Consider the following 23,419-nt stretch of genomic DNA (forward strand, 5'->3'; position numbering starts at 1 on the left):
GGTTTTAGAGCAGTGGCTTACAGCCTTGATCACACAATGAAACACCTGAAGTGCTTTGTTATATTTACTTTTGAGGTACTGGAGATTGAATCCTGGGACACTCCACCATTGAGCTACATCCCCACCCTGCTTTTTATTAGATTCTGATTTAATTCATGTGGATGTGGCTTGAGTATGGGCTATTCTAGTTCTCAACCCCTGGTTATATATTAGAATCACATAGCTTTTTAAAAATTAAATGTCCAACTGTTAGGTTAAAGGATAAAAGGAAACTTTAAAATGAATGGATCAAGCTGATAACATAACAAACTGATCCGTCTTACCATCACCAAAGTATCATCATGAGGTGTCATGTGCCTTCTGATCTGATATAGTAGGGAGTACATAGCTCTCTTTGTCAAGTAGCCCTGAATGAGAACTACCAAAACTTGAGTCTGAACAAGCTTAGAATCTAATGCCAGTTTTTAGGATACTTGGAAGATAGAGAAGTGCTTGAAGAATAGTCCCTGGACCAGCAGTTATCAGCAATATCTGAAAGCTTGTTAGAGATGATATGCTGTTTCTCAGGCTTCATCACAGACTTACTGAATAGGACCTAGGGTATAACAAAATTGCTAGGTGATTCTTATGCATGTTAAAGCTTGAGAAACACCATTATTAATGCCAAGAGATTTAATAAACCAAATCCAGAGAACGTGGAAGACGGTATGGAACAAATAACCCAGTTTCTTCAACAAAATGAAAATGGGGGTGGGGGAAGGAAGAGGAGAGGAGTAATTATACATTTAAAAATATTATATATTTGAAAATATTTTAAGAAACAAACTAACCAAATATAATGGAGTTTGTTTGGTTTCTTATTTGAACAAATCCACTGTAGACATTTTGAGACAATTAGGGAAATTTGAATATGGTCTAGTGGAAGATGGTAATAGTTAATAAAGAATGAATTATGTATTGAGTGATGATTATTTTTAAAAATAATTATTATTTTTGTGGTGTTAGGGATTGAACTCGGGAGCACTATACCACAGTGTTTGGTTTTGTTTTGAGACAGGGTCTTGCTAAGGTGCCCAGGTTGAACTTCTGATCCTACTGCCTTAGCTTCCTGAGTTGCTGGGATTACAAATGTGCACCACCATGCACAGCTATATTGATTATTTTATAAAAATAGATATTGTTAAAGATATACCTGCCATATTTATAAACAAAATATTTTTTAAAAAAACATATATCTCTATCTCTATGTATCTATCTATCTATCTATCTATCTGTCTGTCTATCTATATCTGGTTCCTTGCCAGGTTTGGATGAAATATGAGTACTGATAGTTTAAAAACAAAATCAGGGCTGGGGATGTGGCTCAAGCGGTAGCGCGCTCGCCTGGCATTCGTGCGGCCCGGGTTCGATCCTCAGCACCACATACAAACAAAGATGTTGTGTCCGCCGAAAACTAAAAAAAAAATAAATAGTAAAAATTCTCTCTCTCTCTCTCTCTCACCTCTCTCTTTAAAATAAATAAATAAATAAATAAAAACAAAATCAAACAACCAATGTAACAAACCCTCCCCCCTCATAATGTTGCACTCAACCTTAACAGGAGAAGTTCACAGATATTGGTGGTTTTTGTTTGTTTTTCACAAAAGTTCCCAACTAAAATCAGAAGATGTGGCACAATATCTAAAAAGAATTTAAAAAAAAAGAGGTGGAACAAATGTTGGGTGCAAGAACCTCTGTTCCAGCATCCAACCCATTGTGTAATAATTTGATTGGGGGCCAGGCATGGTGGCACACACCTGTAATCCCAGCGACCTGGGAGGCTGAGATAGGAGGATTGTGAGTTCAAAGCCAGCCTCAGCCATGGTAAGGGGCTAAGCAATTCAGTGAGACTTTTCTCTAAATAAAATACAAAATAGGGCTGGGGATGTGGCTCAGTGGTTGAGTGCCCCTGAGTTCAATCCCTGGTACCAAAATAATAATAATAATAATAATAATTATTATTATTATTATTTGATTGGTTTCTTCCAATAGACTATGAGCTCCTGGGAACAGAATAGTGGATGGACTAGAGCAGGCACTCAGTGTGTACCCACCTTAAGAGGGTCTCTTGCAAGGGGAAACACTTGGGGAAAGAACTAGTTAGAAGGAAGGAAGGAAGGAAGGAAGGGAGGGAGGGAGGGAGGGAGGGAAAGGAAGGAAGGAAAAAAGGAGGGAAGGGGAGGGGAGGGGAGGGGAGGGGAGGGGAGGAAGGAAAAGAAAAGAAATCAGTGTCGGTTATTCCCTGGGACTTACTCAGTTTTACCACTGAAAGTTCTATACCCCAGGAGAACCCTTAATCTTGGGTGAGCTGGATGGTCAGTCATCCTAGATCAGCAAGATGTGGCTTTAGTGACCAGTTGAGCCAATGTTCCTACCCTAGATCCTGTTGTAGGTGGCCTAGTTGCCTGTGTTGTCTCCTGGAGTCCTCCTAAGCTCACAGACCTTTTTTTTTTTTTTTTTCACAGACCTTCTTAAATAAATAGGATGTGCAGAAAAAATTTTGTTTCTCCTCCCAGCAAATGCTTTTTTTTTTTTTCCCCAATATTTCCTTCCCAGGAAGCATTAAAGGGCCTCTGTGAAGCCGAGAGAGAAGGAATGTGCTGGATGTTACATGCCAGGATGTGGCAGAACTGAAAGGGTGCTGCTTTCTGCCATGTGGCACCTTTACCTTCAGAGTCCTTTGAAGAGGAATCTAATAGATCCCAAACCAACCATCCCGGGCATAGATAGGAGTGCATTACATTTTGGCTTTGAGTTTAGCTTTCTTTTCACACCAGCATGTTGTGGCTTAGTGGCGCACAGAACCCTTGGGATTTGAAGGCAAGCTCGTAGGAGAAAAGGGCTTGTGAACTTGTTTGGGAACCAATATATGCTGTCTCTGCTGTCATCTTGTGCTGTCACAGGGCCCTATGGATTTGAAGAAACCAGGGTGGCAAGAGCAACCCCAGGACAGCCTTATCAGCTTCTAAGCCCCTTTAGTAAGTTTCATATGTTACAGGAATTGGAAGCTTTTCAATATATGGGGCAATTTGACTCCTACAGAGTGGAGCACAGCTAGATGCATCCCCAGGAAACTGGACTGGGTAAGGTACACTGAGTGAGAAGAGACACTGAATTTAGAGATGAGCCAGGGAAGGGGCCAGAAATCAGGCAAGATATGTTATGGGTCTGTCTGACCATAAAAATATTACAGATAGGATCCAAGGAATGAAACCTGTGCAAGAAGGGAGGGCCAGCTCCCCTTGCTACAATCAGTTCTGTCATTCACCCTCAGGAATCTGAGGGTCTGAGGATATGGGGGTAGTGGGGAGGAGGTAAACTCACAGCAATTACATTTACATTGTTACATGTATCAATTGCAGTAAAGGTTTCCTTAATATGATGCATTTGTAAGATTTAGGCCTTTATAATAGTTTTTCATAGTTCTTGCTTAAATTTTTCATTTTATTTCTTATAATAGTTCTAATAGTCTTATGAGTGGTTCTCATATCAAAATCACCTGTCAGACTTGCAGAGCTAGGTAAACTACACCAAGCTTCTGATTTAGTAGCAAGGCCCGAGAATCTGCATTTTTCAGGTTCCTAAGTGGCTCTGGTGCTGCTGGCCCAGGGTCCACTGACCTATGAAAAGATTAAAGACAACACTCTCATTCATTCTAAATATATTTAATGTGTACCTAATATGCCAGATATTCTTCTGGGTTCTGAGGATACAGTGGTGATAAACCAGTATAGTTATGGTTCAAGAATAGAACAATAATATAAATAGAAAGAGGAAAAAAAACAAAAACAAAACAAAACACCATGGCTTACATAACAAGTGGGTATACATTAAAGAGAGTATTGCAGAATGGCTTCAGGACTAGTTGAATAATTTAGAAAGAGCCTATATCAGGGCTCCCTTTCCACCTACAGGTCAACTGTGAGTAGTCTTTCTCCCACACCCTGCTTTGGAGTAGTCTTTGGATACTTAAAATGGAGGAGACAGATATGGCACCAAATTCATGACAGGATGCTCTGAAATTCCTAATTTCAGACAGATGTGGCTGGTGAAGATGGGGTCTTAAGCCCCCAATTTTGGGTGACTTTTAGTAATGACAAAAATTATTAGCATTAAGCAGGTGCTTGAGGAATTACCTGGAAAGCTGCAGGCTTTACAATGCTTCTCTTCTTTCCCTATCCCAACATTTGGAAAAACCTCTCATTCAGATGGCCTTTCAAATGAGAAGCAGGCATGGGTCTACAATAATTGATTACTGGAGAGAAAAAAAGTATATCTATTTTAATTCCAGGTGGGATAAAGTTCAAAATGTAAAAAATGAAACAAAGAATAAGCGATTAAAGGTGATAGTTTTTTTGATACTGGGGACTGAACCCAGGGCACTCTACCACTGAGCTATACCACCAGCCATTTTTACTTTTCATTTTGAGATAGGGTTTCCTTAAGTTGCTGAGGCTGGCCTGGAACTTGTGATCCTTCTGCCTCAGCCTCCCGAGTCACTGGGATTATGCCTTGTGAGGTGATTCTTTATCTGAGACAGAACAAAAGGTTCACAAATTACACAATTTATAAATTAGTAAGAGAAACATGACTAAACTAATGGAAATTAACAAAAAGTTAATTCAAGGAACAGAAAAGAATAGTTAACATCATAAGTTTAGCCTTAGGCTGGGGTTATAGTTCAGTGGGAGCGCTTGCCTGGCACTTGTGAAGCACTGGGTTCAATCCTTAGAACCACATAAAATTAAATAAATAAAAATAAAGGTATTAAAAAAAACTTTAAAAAAATGAAGTTTAGCCTCATTGGTAGATCAAAGAAAATGCCAATTGAACTTAACCGATTAAGTACCATTTGAAAATAGGAAGTTGACCCCCAAAAAAGAAAAAGCCTAGTGTCAACCCAAAGCTGGTGCACTGTTATTCTGCCTGAGGTCAAGTGGCCTCTTAGGGTTGCTTAATGAACAAAATGGTAAAAACCAAAACAAAACAAACAAAAAAGCAATTTTTACTAAACATCTGCTTTAAAAATATTCAAATACTTTTAACTCTTAATAAATAATATAAATGTTTAAAAAATGTTTCCAGTAATTCATTCAATCATCAGAAATACACTCAGGTTTAACCAGTTATTTACTGTATCACTTAGAGATGACATTTTAATTTTTTTTTTTAAGTTGTCAGTGGACCTTTATTTATTTCTATGTGGTGCTGAGAATTGAACCTAGTGCCTCACCATGCTAGGTATGTGCTCTTTCACTGAGCTACAACCCCTGCCCGTAGGGATCGATGGCATTTGACTGCAGGACCCTTTAAGAGAAACCTGTCAGAAGCTTAAATAAGCATAGTGGTTATTCTTCTTATGTATGAAGAAGTTCAGAGGCTAGCAGTCCAAGTCTGGTGCATGCCATAAAGATCCAATCTCCTTCAATTTTTCCACTTTAATACCCCCAGAAAGTAGTTGTCTTCTGTATGCCAAAAAAACACAGCTCTGCTACTTCTAGCTTTCATGTCTGTACTCCGAGCAGGATGAAGAGATAAGGGCAAAGGCTCATATTTTTCAAGCCCATTCTTTTGTATAAAAAAACCCAGCATCTTTATTAAGCAGGCTTCCACCTGCACCTTTTACCTTGCCAGAGCAAAGTAACAGGGCCACCCTTAGCAGGAACTGTGTGGGTTTTTTTTTTGGTACCAGGGATTGAACTCAGAGGTGCTTTACTATCAGGTCCTTGCTAAATTACTTAGGGCCTCATTAAGTTGCTGATATTTGTCTTGATCCTGCAATCCTCCTGCCCCAGCATGGAGTCACTAGGATTATAGATGTGAGTGAGCTACTGCACCCAGCTAGGGAAGTATTTTTAACTAGTTGCATTATCATCTCCCTCACTCAAAGTGTTCTGCTAATGGAGAAGATACAATAAGGGGAATTAATTTAATTATGAAATTCTCTGTCGCTATTAATGTCAGATTTATGAAATTTGATGACCTGAAAAAATGCTCACAATGTAATGTCAACTAAGAAGGAAGGACAGAAAACACACATAATACAATCTCAATTTTGTTTATAAAATATAATTTACATACATATATACACATATTGCAAGTAACAGAATGTCAAAATCTATAAAGTTGACATTTCCTGTCAAAGGATTATTGATGGATAGCCAAAAATTTTGTTTTATTAAATTTTTTTCTGTATTTTCTAAGATGAACTTGTGTAACAGGGAAAAAATGTTATTTTAAAAGACATAAAAAAAGAAATATTTTTAAAAAATACCTTATGTACTTTCAAAGAAGACTAAGTACAAAATGATTTACACTTACTCGTTTTCCTCTTCATTGTCAAAAGAAAGGAGGCTGGTGTTTTTTATTTGCTTTTGTGAGTTCTTTTTAACTAAGTCCTGCTTATTTATTTTGTCTTCACTTGTTATCTTCTTTTTTGAGCTTGCTGTTAAACCTGAATATTTTTCATCTGAGGGACGCTTGACTGGTTTTCGATACATGATTCTTCCATCAGCTGGAGCTGGTTCTTCATCTGAAGCAAAAACAAAGTTAAAGATTTTTTTCTCATTATTTTGCCATTAACAAGAGTCAAATGGCAAAAATATTCTCATACTGTATTTAAGGATATCCTTGGAGTAAATTCAGTATGGACTTCTAGTTATTTGCCCCTCAAGATCAGCATTCACTTGCAAATGCTGTATCCCTAGTCCAATCAGGTTGTATTTTTAAGTATTTTTGAAAAGTGTTTGGAACTACTGTATTTTCCCACAAAACAATGTAATAGTTGTTAGGAAACCACATTTCAGGCACTAATTATTACACAGAACTTCATTGACTTGTTTGTAAACTTTACTACTTTTTTTTTTTTTTTTAATATGGGGCTTTTACTTAAACTCACCCCTAATCCTCAAAACAACCCACTAAGTACACTTGTTGTCTCCATTTGATTAACAAGGAACTTGAGGCTCAGAGATGAAATAACTGGCTCAAGATCTCATATCTGGTGAAGTGCCAAAATCAAGACTTGAACCAAGGACCAGCTCCTTCAAACAAGCCTCTCTATTATATAAAATAAGGCAATTTCATACTCCAGGCTCCTTAAATTATTAGGGAAACCAAATTACTTTCAGATATACCTGTTTTTGCAGCCTTTATTTCTGCTTTAATTTTCATGACTTCTTCAGCTGTCAAGTCTCCCTTTTTTAAAACCACCACTTGGGGCCGTTCATCTTCTTGGTCACTGTGATCAGCATCTTCATCTGGGAGCTGAGGCTGGATTCTCTAGGAGAAAACAAAATACAGCATGTAGATTACTGATCTTGAACCAAATACAAGTACTGCCTCTGTAAACAAGTGTAATGATTAAAATGAGAAGGGTAACGTAACAACTAAATGAGATAGGAAATAATTTTTCAAGTAACTGCAAAGAATCTAACTACACCACACTAGGGAATAGGTTTACCTGCCAGGCACCCTGGATGCCTATCCAATGGGATTCATTTCCAAATCAGGAGGATTCCTGTTTGCATTTATGTGATAGGGGCCCTCTGCTTTGGGTAATTCCATCATGCCTAGTCTACTCAGGACAGTGCTAAGCTATATCAATTCTCTTTGCTCCTCATCAACACTTTTTTTTTTTTTTCTTTTTGTAGTGGGGATTGAACTCAGGGGCACTCAACTACTGAGCTACACCCTCAGCCCTTTTTTGTATTTTATTTAGAGATTGGGTCTGGCTTTGAACTTGTGATCCTTCTGCCTCAGCCTCCCGAGCTTCTGGGATTACAGGTGTGCACCACCATGCCCCACTCATCAACACTTTTTACCTCTGTCTTTTCTCAGAATAAGACAGAAAATAATCAAATGCCATCAAAGTAAGTAGTAAGTAAGAAGTGTTCTTCTCCTACCTCTGTTCATTCCTTATCCCATGTAAGAGCTTCAGCTGTTTCCAAGTATATACAAATATATAGGTATAGAAAACATTTTGCACATAATCAAACTGTCAATATTATGACTTCTTTTTTTATTTAAATTATGAAATTTCTCAAACATAAAGTATAGGGAATAAGTGCCCACACTAAACATGGACTCATTAAACACAAATGCTAAATGGTAACATTTTGCCAGTTGTTTGAGATTTCTAAAAAATGCCAGACACCGTAAAAGCCCCCTCATTTTTTTTTTAACTGAAAAATATCTTTACAATACTTTGAGATTATAGTTACCTGATTTTATAAAGTTACTGCCTTGTATTTAATTATATATGTGGCCATTTCATGATTTATTTTCCCAGTACCCTATAAATAAAAATTTTGGTTGTTTAAGAGCTTTTTCCTACTATGAGAAAAACCTTGTATACATTTTTGCTCATTTTTAGAAACTTATATGTAGACAAATTCTTGGAAGTGGAACTGTTGGGTTGAAAGATAAGCACACCAAAAGTGTCTTCAACATATTATTCAAACAGCTCATTATTCCACTTCTCATTGAGCTCTGTGTCCCTAACAGGGTACAAAGCCCTGCATGACTTGGCCTCAGCCTATGACTACAGCTTTCTCCCATACCACTCTCTTGTGGCTCTAGACTGCAGTCAGGTTTGAGTACTTGGAGATCTCCAAACATAAAGGCTCCTTTATCTCCTCCTTTGTCTCTGAACAAATCTCCATTGCCTCTGTCTAACTGCTATTCAAGCAGCCTTTAGGACTCAGATCTTCTAGAATCTCACCTCTTTTTCTTTTGTACACTGTACACAGCTCATAGGAGGCAAGTACCACACTGTGTTTTCAATGCTTTGTCTGTCTCCAGTAAGCAAGCTCCTTTGAGAGAGGCGCTGTGTTTCATCTCTGTATCTAGAGGCACACAGCCTAGAAAATAGAAGGGACTCAAGAAATATTTGCTGATCTACTAATGAATAACCAATAGATGGGTTAATGCTGAACAATCTGAAGTCCTGACAAGTTAGTCACAAGTTCATTCATCTTTTTAGTGTGGGTCTTAAGTGCCCAAGTCCCATTACTCAATAAGCTCATTCTCTTTAATTATATCTGTTAGTTTATTGACTATTCACCAGTTGCTGCCTATTTTTCTCTAAACGTTTCTAATAAGCGATCACAATCAAGTAGGTAATTAAGCATTTTTAACAAGGAAATGGAAAAGTAAAATTATTTCCGATATTCTTTAGACTTGAGAATCAATAATTCTGATTCTCTTTTTTTATTTGACTAACTAGAAAACTAAAGAAACAGTGTAAGGAACAGTGACTGTTTAAAGCCACTTCTGAATTAACTCTCAAGAAGATCAATAAGATGATTTATCTCAATTATTATGATTTCCCACAAAAGTCAGTTCTTTTTGTTAACAGATCACTAAAATGCTAATTGTATTGCCAAATTCATTAAGAATTGTTTGGGAAGATTGTTACAATCAAGATTGTTACCACAGGGGCAGTGGTAGAGTGCTTGCCTAGCATGCATGAGGCACTGGGATCGATCCTCAGCACCACATAAAAATAAATAAATAAAATAAAGATATTGTGTCCATCTACAACTAAAAAAAAAAAAAAGATTGTTACCACAGAGGTAAAAATCAGAGTGACTGATCCCCATGACCAAAAAACAATAGTTACATCTCCTGCGTTCAATTGTTGAATCCATATCCCTTTTCTCAAAACTTACTGTCATTACTATTGTTTTTGGTCATGGGGATCAATCACTCTCTGATTTTTACCTCTATGGTTCCTTGTTGCCTATCTCCATCAATCCCTCCATTGCTTCTACATATAGTCCATAACTCACCATCCTCCACACCTTTACCCATGCAGTTCCCTTGTCTCTAATTGCTAACCTACCAGTGCTCAAGACTTAATCCAAATACCCCTCCTCCACGAAACCTTGCCTGAAACAAGCAGGCATCCAACCAATTTTAACTCCATTCATAATGGCAGACACAGTGCTTGGACAACAGAGGGATTCTGGTAAGAATTTAGAGAGTCTGATTTAGTGAAGGAGATACAGATGAGAGGCACAAGTGGATGAAATACAAAATGAGTATTATAGAGAAGATATGGATAAAGTAACAAGTAGGAAAAAGAATAACTGGGGGTTCTGAAGGCCTTCAGAGAGATGATGGGCTGTGCCTACAGATACGAAGCAGGGCAGGAAGGTGTTAAAAAGAAAATGACACTTTAGAAATCCATCTCTCTGTCTTTTCAGAGCCTGGCACAGTGCTGGGTTTAGCACACACTCAATGTATTGAGTAACTTCATGTAAATCAATTTTGTCCTTTCTATGAAGCTCTAAGTGACCTTAGTGCAAATACTAGAGACACAATGCTAAATAAAACTTGTTTTCCCACGCATCCTCTAAGCATAATGGTCTGTTACTACTGAAAGAGTTGGGGCAGGTTTGGTGTGAACCAGCTAAAGCAGAAGCCCAAGAGGGCTCAATGGTTGATTCCTATTGACATCCCGTCCCATCGTATTTAAGGTTTTGCTTACTTTGCTTTTAAGAATATGCTTAATTTATTTTAACAACAAAACAGAAATAGATACAGGGCGTTCATCAAAATACATTCGAGACTCGAGTCTTAGAATATCAGGTCATTTGACCGAGTGACCTGTCCTCTCATCTGGAAAATGGGGACGGTGCTATTATCCAATCTCCTCACAGGTTCTGCGATATGCAGGCGAAAAGAGACAAGAAAGCCATCTTTCTTAACCAAGGACCAGGAGCTTCACCTACGTCAGGTCATTTTCGAGAAAGCAGCCGCGCTCTAAAACAGAGCTTCCTAGACGCAGGAGGATGTATGGTTTCAACAAGTCCTGCCCACGGTCCGAGGTCCACCAAATTGGGGTGAGGAGTAACCGGCCTGCAGGAGCCGGAAATGGTGGACCGGGAGCGTTTCCGAGGTAACGCGATTGCAGCGCTCACCTTGCTCTCTATGGTGGGCCCTTCCCTGTACCCGACTCGCTCCTTAAAGCGGGACAGGAAGGCGGGTTCGGCGGGCCTCACGTACGACACCTGGTTCCGCTTGCTCATGGCGGATCTGGGTAAGACCCTTTCGAGGGCTCTCTGACAGTCCCCAGATGTGACGGCGCTCGCCGATGACGTCAAGACCACGCCCCGACGGAGACCGGGCAAGTCGGTGTGCGTGTGACGTCAGTGTCTGGCCGGAGCGCCAAATTCAAATTCTCGCCATCTTGGGCGGGCGGGACCGCTGCAGGGCGGGAGGTGGAGGCGTCGGCTGAGCAGGTTCCAGGTCCAGGGCTGAGGGCGCTATGGCGCCTGGCTGCAAAAGTAAGTCGGGGGCCGCGGTTTCATGACCCAGTTACCGCCCGAGATACGACGTCGCGAGGCTGCCCGTAGGGTTGTCCCTGGTGAAGGACAGGAAAGATCGGTGATCATCTTGGAATCCGTGCTGCACAGAGAGCGAGCTGGCAGGCAACTCTCAGCGTTCCTTCTGCACATTGGCGCGTGCGGGGAGCTGGCACACTTCTGCTCGGGAACAGCAGTGGGGAACCGGAGCCCTAAGACTAGAATCTGTTCTTCCTCTTCCTTCTTTCCATCTTGCTGCTTCTTTGCCGGCCCTCTTCTTTGTCCGCTGCGGGCTGCCTGTCTAGGTGGCCCTGCCTGAGGGTCAGCACTTACTCAGTGATCACTACCTTCTGCAGGTTTCCATATTTCTGACTTTCTCAAAAGGAAGGATTTATCTATGTCCCAAACACGTCTTTCTCTTGCAGATAATGGAATTTAAAGCACAGATTGCAGCAGTATCTTTATTGTAGTCGCCCTTTATCCTCAAGGATACATTCCAAGACTCCCAGTAAATTAGTCACAGTAACATACTAACAATAACAAATAATAAGAACAGTTAGAATAGTACACTGTAATAATAGTTATGTGAATGTGGTCTCTCTAAAAATCTTACTGTGTTCATCCTTCCTTTTCTGAAATGAGATGATACAATGCCTATCGGTAAGATAATTGAGATGAATGAGCTATGCAATGTGACACAGGCTGCAAAGCTTACTTGAACAAAAACACTGATACCTACCATTAGACGATCTAATGATAACTGAAGCAGCTACTAAATGACAATTAGGAGGGTAGCTTATGGAATGTGAATATGTGCTGGCTGGAGGGAGTGGGATGGTATGGGATTTCGTCTTGCTACTTGTAACAACAGGCCTTTTTTTGCTGCTTTCAATTTTTTTTTTTCTTGTTTTTGACTTTCAGAATATTTAGTATAATGTGTCTATCTGTACTCCTCTTTGGTTTTCTCCTATTTGAACTCCTCCAAGTTCTGGATGTATTGGTTCTTTTCCTGTGAGAGCACTTTAACTCTGAGGAAGATCAGTTAGTTATCCAGGAGCCAAATGTTAGTTTTCCATATTGTTGCCACATTCCATATAAACATTTGTCTTGTAATAAGGAAGTCTCAGTAGCTGTTAAGAGAACACAAAGGTGGGGCATGGAAGAGAACACAAATTATGGCAGCCATCAAATTAAGGGCCCTGGGAATTTGCCATTTTGATGGTTTCTCAACAGTTTTTATTCATCATGTTGTTTGTCCTCAGAGAGTCATGGCAAGAGCATCCTGATCCTAATTAGGCACCTAGTTTCTGAAGCTAATAAAGTTGTTTGAGGGGAATGGGTAAGGCCCATACCAAGCTTTTCATACCTTACAAACAATGAGTTAAGGTGGGAGAGCAGAGAAAAATCTTGTACTATTTTTTAATGGTTGTCAGCCCATGATTTAAGGCCCAGGATTGCATTTGTCCTTTATCCCTATGGTGGTCTCTGCTCAGGGGAGTGAGAGAAGCAGGGAGACTGTTGTAATAACCCAAGTAAAAGATGTTGTTGGCTTGATTCTGCAGTGGTAGCAGTGGATTTGGCAAGAAGTTTAAGATTACAGATATATTTTAAAGTTAGAGTCAGGGAGTTGCTGACAGATTGGCTCCAGTGAGAAAGAATGGGGTTAGGGATGACTCTATGATTTTTGGCCTGAACAACGGGAAGGATGGAATTGTGATTTACTGAGATGAAGCAGAACATTGGTGTGGCACAAGGGAATCAGGAGCAGGTTTGGACACATTAAATTTGAGACATTACCCCCTGGACATCCAGTTGTAGATTTTAAGTAAGCAATTAGGAAAACAATCTAGAGAGAACATTTAAATTTGGGAATCATCAGTATATACCTAGCTTTTAAAACCATGGGGCTAGACAGCATTACCACCTTAGTGGGTTGAGATAGAATAGGTAAGAGGATCAAGGCCTCAGCCCAGGAGCATCACACCATGGATGTGAGGGATGGGGAGACTGAAGAGTGTCAGCAACTGAGGAACAAGTTAGAGAATGGGATTTCCATAAACTAATTATAATCATCTTTAATGATTTATCTTTTTTTTTTTTTTTTTAGCTGAGTTACGCAATGTGACAAATTCTCAGTCTAACCTGCCGAGGTAAGAAAAAAGTCTTATTGATGAGCCCCCAAAGAATTAGCAATTTTATATTTCTAGAATAAGTATTTAGCATAGTAAGGGGTACTTGTTTTAAAATTTAGCTTAGTCCTCAATCAGCTGGAAATATGGGAAAATAATATACTTCCCCTGCCCTCTTAATTTCCAAATTAAAATAAGGGATTGGTTACATAATTCTCCCTTGGAATGACTTTTATTTTTGCTGGTAAGAGGGAATGAGAGACAAGCAGTGTTTATATCCCTTTGAAAAGAACTCCCTTTATTTCCAGTAAAGGTTTATGAAGGTGCCTATCATGAACTAACTCAATAAACAGTGTGGGTCATTGAGACTCTTATAAGAGGTAAATTTAAATGGAGTACGTATTGGACTTTGTTGGGGAAACTTATTATAAGAAATATTAGAGGCAACATGAAATTCAGATCCTATACAATTTTCTTTTCTCCAATAAACTTAGCTGTTACTTTCTTTTCCTTTAGTAATGAAGGTGATGCCATCAAAATTTTTGTGCGAATTCGTCCACCTGCCGAGGGCTCTAGGTCAGTTGATGGAGAGCATGGCTTGTGCTTATCTGTGCTTTCCACAACAAGTCTCCGGTTGCATTCCAGCCCTGAGCCCAAGATCTTCACATTTGATTATGTTGCAGACATGGACACCACGCAGGTAATGAAAACTGGAAGCTTATTTTTCACTTGAAATATACAAGTCTTTGTTATTTGTAAAGATTTCATTTTTGATCTCTTTAGTTTGATTGATTTAAGATAAGTTCAAACATTCCATGAATATTTCAACTCTAATTTTACTAAATAGCTTTGTTCTTTATTCATCGAATTTTGTGATAGGATAACACAAGCCTGTTTTACTTTGCTTCTCCACTCAGTGATGGAGGTTAATGGAGGAGTACTTTTGGGGGCCGCTTGAGTGTTTGATGAGAACAATCAGCCACCTAGTTTAAGGATTTTAGAATTACTATGATGACAATAAGGCCAATTTAATTAAGATCTAGTCAGCACTAGCCAATAGAACTTTTTGCATTAATGGAAATCTTTTATATCTGAGCTGTTTATCACAGTAATCTATAGCCACATGACTAAGTTTAATTAAAATTAAATAAAATTTTAAATCGGTGCCTTATGTACATTAGGTACATGTGACTGTGTTGAGCATTTGAAATGTGGCTAGTGTGTCTGATGAACTAAGTTTTATTTAATTTTAATTAATTTAAACTTCAGTAGCCATGTATAGCTAATTCTTACTATACTGTACATCATGGGTCTTGATTATTCTCTTATACATATGTTTTTGGTGAGCTATTTAGAGCTTTAGATCATTTACCTTTTCATTTATGGCATTGCTAGCCAATAGAAATATAAAAGCCACATGTATAATTTTAAATTTTCTAGTAGACACATTGAAAAGAAAAGTATAAAGACTCAGGTAAAATTGATTTTAGAAATATGTCTTATTTAACTCAGTATGTCCAAAGTATCATTTCAACATGTAATCAGTGTAAATTATTGAGATATTTTCCTTTTTTTTTTTTTCTACACTCAGTCTTCAAAATCTAGTGTGTGGCCAGGCGTGGTAGTACATGTATGTAATCCCTGTGACTCAGGAGGCTGTGGCAGGATGGTTGCAAATTTGAAGCCAGCAACTTAACGAGATCCTGTCTTATAATAAAAAAGTTTAGACAATCCTCAGCACCACAAAAAAAAAAAAAAGTTTAGAAAGGGCTGGGGATGGAGCTCAATGGTTAAGCACCCCTGGTTCAATCTTTGGTACCCCAAAAAGAAAAAAAAATCTAGCATGTGTCTTACACTTTCAACTCATCTCAATTTTGACTAGCAATGTTTTAGGTACTCAATAGTCAAGTGTGGCTCGTGGACAATGTAGATTTAGGGGTTCTTGAGTTGTTGATAAGACTGCATCTACTTATATGCAAAATTCAAAATAAAAATCAGATATTATTTAGTATAAACTTATAAGAAAATAACTGAATAAGTCATAGGGTTATTTGTTAATACCAGATTAATATTTGCATGCAATATGCTATGAAAAATTTTACATGAAATTTAGTTTTTTTTTTTTTTTAATTTATAAACTTAACATCAACACTTTTTAAAAATAGTACGAACTCTATTTCATAGAAGTAGATGAAGGTAAAGACAGTCAAGTAGGCACTGAGTTAGCTTTCTCAGATACTGATATTTGGCCAGACTCTGTCCTGCCCTTGATAGATGTGCACTTTAAATCTATAATTATATGGGAGATTAATAGATTTAATTATGGTTAAAATTTTATTGCTTAGATGTTTCAGACATTTTTCTATAGAGGATGTAACCATGATGTCATAAGTTTGTTTAAAAAATCTTAGCACTCAGTTTTTCTCATTATATTGTAGAATATAGTTTAGGAAAAGGTTTTCATTTTTCTGAAATGTTAATGTGTTTGGTACTTACATTTGTAGGAATCTGTATTCTCAACTGTAACTAAAAGCATTGTGGAGTCTTGCATGAGCGGCTATAATGGTACCATCTTGGCATAGTAAGTTGTTGACTGTATCCACATATAAGGGTATAGAAGTAAATGTTTTTATTGGCTTTTATTAGCTTTCTATTGCTGTTTTAATAAATTGCCCCAAACTTAATTGCTTAAAACCATAAAAATTTATTAGTCTCTGTTTCAGCAATTTTGGGAAATCCTGTCTCAAAGTAAAAAGGGCTGGGATATAAGTCAGTGGTAAAGTGCCCCTAGGTTCAATCTCCAGTACCAGGAAAAAAAATTTCAACATAGGTCTGACTGGGCTAAATCAAGGTGTTAACAAGGTCATGTTCCTTTTTAGGAAGCTGTACTAGAAAATCTATTTTCTTTCTTTTCCTAGTTTCTAGAGGCCACCCAGATTACTTGGCTTACAGCCCCCTTTCTTTATTTTCAAAGCCAACAATGTACAATTCCTCAATTCTTCTTTCTTAGTCACATCTCCCTTTAACTATAGTGGACAAGGTTCTTGGATTTTAAGGACTTGTGTGATTAACTCAGCCCCACTTGATAATCAAGGTGTGGGATTAAGCTCTGCTTTATGGAGAAGAGAGTGTCTATATGTTATATTTTAAATTCTTCTGTAAGAAAGATTTGTCTTCTTGGGGCTGGGATATACCTCAGTTAGTAGAGTGCTTGCCTTGCATGCACAATACTTGGGTTCAATCCCCAGCATCAAAAAAATAAATAAATATAAAGATTTGTCTTCTTTCTTTCATATGGACATATGTATATTTATAGCATACTTTGGGTTATAATCCAATGCTACATTATTTATTTGGTTGCTCACATCATTCAACTTTGGCCCCTGGGAACTCTTTGAGGTTGGTTTCTGTGTCCATTTGCCATATTCTACCCTTGTGTATTTTGAGTACTTCCTTATTTTGTGATATTATAAGATGCTCTGGGCTCAAGGAATCCTTGTTCTTTTTTTTAGAAACCAAGATCTGGGTGGTAGGTGTGTTTGTTGGAATTGAAGAGTGACAGTTTCTAGGCCTTCTCAGTAGACAGATCTAAGTGGTATATGTATATATACTAAGGCATGTATATCTATAATTGTTTCTGTGCCTATCCATTTGTGTGTACATGTGTGTAAAGGGAAACATTATTTCATACCGATGGCTGATCCTAATCCATAACCACTGTTAACTTTCCTTGCTGGTAGTGAGAGACCTGACTTCTACTGTTTACCATTCATTTACTAACTTGTGTAACCTAGTATACAGGTAAAGCAGTTTTGGATTTATTTGCCTGTATCCCTATGAGATGAATATTTACTGAGTATAGTGTTTATGTACAGTTCTTTTTTTTTTTTAAAGCCTTATAATTTTGAGTCAAAATCCATTTTCTAAACTTTTTTAGGTCAACTCCTTTCCTACCTGCTCACTTCTCTGCAGTTATGTTATAATATTCTATTCTGAGAACCTTAATATCCTGGTGGATATGCTTTTGTTTGAGTGCATACTTTAAAGTTCAACCTTTGTGCTTTATAGTTGTATTGGTTTTGACAGATGCATGGTATCAGGTATTTTCTGTTGGTACCACAGAGTTCCTTCACCTTCAAATTCCCTAGGGGTCCCCTTTGTAGTCAGCCACACCCTGCTCCTCCCAATCCTTGTCATCCAGGGTATACTCATGTATTTTCCATTCCTATAGTTTGCCTTTTCCAGAGTGTCATCAGTGGAATCATACAATATGTGACCTTTTGAATCTGGCTTCTTAATCTTAGTAAATGCCCTTTGGGTTTGTCTGTGTTGTCTACATTCATGGTTTATTCCTTTTTTGCTGCATAGTATTTTTTTGTATGTGAGGACACGCCAGTCTGTTGATGCATTCACCCTTTAAAGGACATCTTGCTAGGTTCCTTTTTTAGTGATTGTGAATAAAGCTGCCATAAACATTTAAATTTGGTATTTGTGTGAACATAAGTTTTCAAATCACTTGAGTAAATACTTAGGAATGCCAATTCTGGATCATATGGTAAGTCTATGATTAACTTTATAAAAAACTGCCAAACTATATTTTAAAGTGGCTGTAGCATTTTATATCTACTCAATCATGTATATACCTGAAGTGAACAATGATCCTGTTTTTCTAAATGTTGGCAACCTGCCTACGTTGCAGCGGGCTTGATGTTGGAATAATAGCTTAAGTCCTGAAGGCGTCATGATAGTGTGATTATTTTTTTTTCCTAAATATATGTAGAACTAGAAGGTTTTAATAGATGTACTGATTTTTGTATTCATTTTGAGCAGCTGTTAGGTACAAGGGGTTTGTTTTGTTTTTGTTCTGTCTATGTATCCTGGTTCTTCTATAACTTGCTCAAAAAACAATAAAGAATATATTAAGAAGTTAAAAGCCTAGCACTCACTCTGCACATATATTCCACTGTTAAAATTTGCCTTTGCTTTTCGTGTTTATTTTTCATGTAGTCAGCAGAACTAAATGTTCTCTTTTGAGCTATGAGGCTGAAAACTGTTTCCTGATATATCTTCCTCAGAGATTAAAGACTTTTTCCATAGAGTATTTGGAGTGTTGAAGTTCAAAATGATTTTGAAATAGCCTCAATTGCAGAGATTGTGTATCTTCACAACTCTTTTTTTTTTTTGAGGATCCTGTAAGTCATACTACTAATAATATTTAATTTATGATATACTCACTAATAACTTAATGAAAATCACTTTGGAGTTGTGAGTAGAAATAAGAAGCACTTAGAAATGAGTGATTTATTTGTTGGGTGATTATACTTTCTGGTTTGCCTAGGACAGTGCTAATTCTAGAGTAATTGTTAATGGTAGGCCCTTCATTCTCAAGTGCCTGTTGGGATAGTAGTTCATAGGGTTACTCTAGTTGTAGAGTACTCAGTAATATCCATTTCTCATTCTGAATTACCAAAGAACTTTCCTCCGTACTTCTAAAATTAGGAGGTAACAATTAGAACATACTTTTTTTCTGGTTTTGGGGGACACTTGACCAAAAAGAAAATTCAATACTTTATTTATTATTTATTCTTTATTTGCAATACTAAGAATTGATCCCAGAGGCACTATCACTAAGGTCTGTCCTCAGCCCTTTTCTTTTTGTCACCTTTTTTCTTCTTCTTTGTTTTTCATTTTCTATTTCTCTTTCTTTTGCAGTATTTGTGATTGGACCAGGGTTGCTCTACTACTGAGCTACATCCCGAGCCCTTTTTATATTTTATTTTTGAGACATGGTCTTGCTAAGTTGCTGAGGCGGGTTCCGAACATGCAACCCTTTTGTCTCAGCTTCTCAAGTAGCTGGGATTACAGGTGTGCACTGATGTGCCTGCCAGAATTTTACATTTTTTTTTTTTTTCTGTAAATCTGAGCTAAAATCATTTGACACTATGATTGACATTTATTTTTAACTTACAAGTTTTTAATTTTTAGTTTTTTGTTGTTTCTGTTAAGTGGCATAACAAAGGAGATAGGATTCTGGGCACAAAATAAAACCTATATTACATAATGGTTTTTAAAATTGCCATAGTTTTAAACAAAGACATTTAATATCTTCTTAAGACAAAGCATTTAGGAAAGGAATTGTTGCATTTTTTACAATAGCAAAAACTGAAAATGGTCCAATTAATTTTGGTAAAATAAATTATGCTATAAGATTTCATATGCATTAAATAGTATGTGGTTTTTTTTTTTTTTTTTTTTTTTTTTTTTAAAGAGAGAGAGAGAGAATTTTTAATATTTATTTTTTAGTTTTCGGCAGACACAACATCTTCGTTTGTATGTGGTGCTGAGGATCGAACCCGGGCCGCATGCATGCCAGGCAAGCGCGCTACCACTTGAGCCACATCCCCAGCCCAGTATGTGGTTATTAAAAACAATGGGGCAGACATCATTCCCTGACTTAGATATCTGAGATAAAATTAAGAGCAAAGCAGATTGCAGAACCGTACGAATCTCACTTTTTGTAAATGAAAATTCTGAATATTATCTAGAAGCATTTACCAGATAATTGATAGTGGTTGGTTCTTAGTACTGGAATTGGAGGAAAAGAAACTAGATCATTTGTGTTTTATCTAATATAATTTAGAAATAGAAAGAATAACTTTTTGTGGTGAAAATTTATATAATAGTAGACCATATTAAAATTAGAAGGATAGTCTTCTAAATTTTGTGTGTTAATATATAAAACCTTTTTCACAGTGGGCAGACTGGCTCAGGGAAGACATTTACTATGATGGGTAAGTAAATTAAAGATGAATATTTGCTATCTTAATGTATGCTTTTGGTGATGACAACATGTAATACATTTTGGGTGAAGGCATAATTTCTATATGTGATGTTGATCCCATAAAATTAGGGATATTTCTTAGGCCAGATGATGAGTTTCTGGATAGCAGAGTTCATGACTTAGTTGTGTTCACAGTTATGTTTCCTAGTTCGATGCCTAGCACAGACTTGGTGTTGGGTAAACAGTTTTCCTTTAATGGGCTTTAATGATATTTTATGTATTTCTATACTATATCACCAAGATCAAGAGTCCTAATTAGTAACTACTCCAGCCCCATGCCTAAGTACTGCTGCTCTTATCATTAGATTTGCCTATTTTTGGAGTTTCAAAAATGAAATTTTGCTGTATGTGTTCTTTTGTTTCTGTTTTTTTCTCCCTCATTGTTTCTATTTTTTGGGTGCAGTAGTAGTTTATTTCCATTACTGTGTATTATAGTGTGAATATACTACAAATTTTTCATTCACTGTTGATGAACATTTGGATTTGGTCCCAGTTTGGGACCATATAATGCTCCTCTGAATATTTTTTCTTGTATTCACATTTTGAAGTTGTTTTGTTGGATATTTATCAGGGAGTAGAATTGCTGGATGATGGGATATATGTATTCTTAGCTTTAGTAGACACTGTCTAATATAAGGTAGTTGTAATTTTGTGGGTTGGTCTCTGTGTCCTCTATTCTGTACTATTGATCTGCCAGCCTGTTTTGGTTCCAGTGTATTATTTTTTTATTGTGGTGCTGGGGATCGAACCCAGTGCCTCACACGTGCTAGGCACGTGCTGAACCACTGAGCCACAATCCTCCAGCCCTTTTCCCTGTTATTTATTTATTTATTTTTATTTTATTTCAGTGGCTTCTGAATTGTGAGTTGTTGTAAGGAAACTCTTCCTCTCTCTGAGGTTACAAGAACAACAAATACTAGAGTGCTTACAATGTGCCGGGTACTCTTCAAGGCACTGTTGTTCTGTGACTACAAAGCCATGTCCAGGGTCTTGTGGAGCTTATATTCCAGAGTGGTGGTGGGACATATGTACAATTAAAAACAAGTAAATGTATAGTAATTATTCTAGAGGTTATACATGCCATAAAGAGAAATAAAGCAGTGTGGGGGATAGAGAAGAGCATGGGGTGTTGTTTTAGGTGGACGGTTAAGAACAACTTCTCAGGTCACAATTGAAATGAGAGTGGGTACTGAGACTATCCAGAGAAGAAACTCCTAGGCAGAGGCACAGCAACTGCACAGGCCCTGAGTTGGGCACATAGGCAACAGTGTGAGGAGCAGCAGACACCTACAGCCAGAGTGGAGTTTTCCAGAACAAGGGGCTTGTAGCAGGGGAAGTTGGAGCAGTAGCCTGCAGCCAATTCACATAGGCCTTGGAGAGGAATTCAGATTTTGTTGTATGATAAGAAGTTATTGGAAAGGTTATTTTAAAACAGGAATTACATGATTTGATATATAATTAGAAGAATTACTCAGGCATCAATGGAATAAAGAGGAAGGGTTCAAGAGGGAGCAGGATTAGTAACTATTTCCTTCTAGGCAAGTGATGATAGAGGTGCCCAAGGATATGTTGACGATCTTTAAATATTGTTCAAGAATATGGTGTAAGATTTCTGCTCTAATATTATTCTCTTTGCTCATTTAATTGCATTTTCTACCTTTGTATGCTTTTTTTCTGTCCACATTTTTTATTGCTGCATTATAGTTGTACATAATGATGGAATGTTATCCATTTCTTAAAAGTACAGTTTACAAGGACCATGTAATTATTCCAGGTGTAATCAGTAAGGCCTTGCACAGGACAAGATTTTTAAATTGTTCTCTGTACCATTCCTATGCATACCTGCATTCTGTTAGTTCCTTTAGTCTCTAAGGCATACTTAACTAAAATTTATAGTAACTTCCAGGTCTTTTCTTGCTATATATTTTTCTGGTAAATATTGATATAGTTCTCTGCAGGAAAACCAAGCTGTTTTTCCTCTGCTTTCACGCCACAACAATCAACATGTGCTAGGGATATAGCTCAGTTGGTAGAGTGCTTGCCTCGAATACATAGGCCCTGGGTTCAATCCCCAGCACCACTAAAGAAAATTTTTTAAAAAATCAACACAGAAGACTTCTGTGACTTTAAAAGGTTTAAGAATTTCTCCCTACCAGCAAGTGAGCAAGCAGGTCTGCAGCAGACACCAGCTGAGTGTCCTCTAATCCAATTCATTTCTGACACCATCTACTTGAAGATAAAGTCAGATCTCATAGGTTTAGGGCTCAGTCCCCAAGACTGCCTGCCTGCCCCAGTTTGTGGCTTATATTTCTGACAAACAAACTATAAACTGGAGTTCCCACAACCCCCTCCTCTGGTTTGATTAATTTTCTAGAATAACTCACAGAACTCAGGGAAACACCTTTAATTAGCTTACTATAGAGAATAGTTTAAAGGATACAAATGATCTGATATATAATTAGAAGAATTCATGAAGAAATACATAAAGGAATGCCCAGTAGGGTCCCCAGAACAGGAGCTTCTGTCCCTGTGGAGTTGGGGTGCACCACCCTCCCTGCACTTGGATATATTCTTATTCACCTTTCTAGAAGATGTGTTGTATTCAGCTATCTTGAAGCTCTTTTGAATCCAGTCCTCATTACATACACATGATTGATTAAAGCATTGGCCATTGGTGAAAAACTTAACCTTCAGTCCCTCTCCCCTCCCCTGAGCCTGGGAGGTAGAGCTGAAAGTCCCAGCTCTCTGAGCACATGGCTAGTTGCCTTGGCAACCAACCCCTCATCCTATAGTTTCCAAAAATCACCTCATTGTTTTTTTTTTGTTTTGTTTTGTTTTAATTTTTAAAAGTTGTAGATGGACACAATACCTTCGTTTATTTATTTATTCTTATGTGGTGCTGAGGATTGAACCTAGGCAAGCGCTCTACCACTGAGCCACAACCCTAGCACTCATGTATTTTTGAAAGGACTTGTAAGTAAATTCTCTTTTACCTTTATTGTTCTGAAGCTGCTCCAGAGCTGCTTCAGGGACCAAAGACAAAGGACCAATTTTTTAACAAAAGATATTCTTATTTCTCGAAAATCACTTAGAAAATAACA

At 37.6% G+C, this 23,419-nt stretch overlaps 2 protein-coding genes across 7 annotated transcripts in view; one reads left to right on the forward strand and one right to left on the reverse strand.

The window, feature by feature from the left end:
- Positions 1-3,688: 3,688 nt before the first annotated feature.
- On the reverse strand, positions 3,689-11,139 carry Kiaa1143 (KIAA1143 ortholog). Of its 3 annotated transcripts, none has more exons than XM_046437033.2 (4): positions 10,965-11,139; positions 7,176-7,320; positions 6,361-6,571; positions 3,689-4,570 (listed from the first exon to the last, which is right to left on the reverse strand). In XM_046437033.2, exons 1-4 carry the CDS (start codon positions 11,070-11,072, stop codon positions 4,567-4,569), a joined length of 468 nt encoding a protein of 155 aa, XP_046292989.1. In that variant the 5' UTR covers positions 11,073-11,139; the 3' UTR covers positions 3,689-4,566. The 3 variants fall into 3 exon arrangements, with proteins under 3 accessions (XP_046292989.1, XP_058432608.1, XP_046292988.1); XM_058576625.1 differs by lacking the exon at positions 3,689-4,570 and adding an exon at positions 8,762-8,900 and having other exon boundaries at positions 6,082-6,571; positions 10,965-11,079; XM_046437032.2 differs by lacking the exon at positions 3,689-4,570 and having other exon boundaries at positions 6,082-6,571.
- Positions 11,140-11,221: 82 nt separating this feature from the next.
- Kif15 (kinesin family member 15) overlaps positions 11,222-23,419 on the forward strand; it is a 56,291-nt gene continuing 44,093 nt past the window's right edge. For 3 of the 4 annotated variants that reach the window (XM_046437683.2, XM_046437685.2, XM_046437686.2), the window contains exons 1-5: positions 11,222-11,330; positions 13,456-13,498; positions 13,994-14,177; positions 15,982-16,058; positions 20,231-20,268. In XM_046437683.2, the coding sequence (XP_046293639.1) occupies positions 11,312-11,330; positions 13,456-13,498; positions 13,994-14,177; positions 15,982-16,058; positions 20,231-20,268 (361 nt within the window). In that variant the 5' untranslated portion in view covers positions 11,222-11,311. Of the gene's footprint in view, positions 11,331-13,455; positions 13,499-13,993; positions 14,178-15,981; positions 16,059-20,230; positions 20,269-23,419 lie in introns of those variants that run through there. The other variant, XM_058576631.1, reaches the window with a different exon arrangement.

This window comes from Marmota monax, unplaced genomic scaffold, assembly GCF_021218885.2.
Source record: "Marmota monax isolate L192 unplaced genomic scaffold, Marmota_monax_Labrador192_F-V1.1 WCK01_AAM20220418_F8-fsc00021, whole genome shotgun sequence".
NCBI lineage: Eukaryota > Metazoa > Chordata > Mammalia > Rodentia > Sciuridae > Marmota > Marmota monax.

What these genes read in the sequence shown, in the direction of transcription:
- Kiaa1143 (XM_046437033.2), bottom strand. Translation starts at nt 11,072, where the DNA reads ATGAGCAAGCGGAACCAGGTGTCGTACGTGAGGCCCGCCGAACCCGCC. An exon ending in GGCCCACCATAGAGAGCAAG is followed by an intron (nt 7,321 to 10,964) that starts GTGAGCGCTGCA and finishes GTTTTCTCCTAG; the next exon opens with AGAATCCAGCCTCAGCTCCC. An exon ending in AATAAAGGCTGCAAAAACAG is followed by an intron (nt 6,572 to 7,175) that starts GTATATCTGAAA and finishes TTTTTGCTTCAG; the next exon opens with ATGAAGAACCAGCTCCAGCT.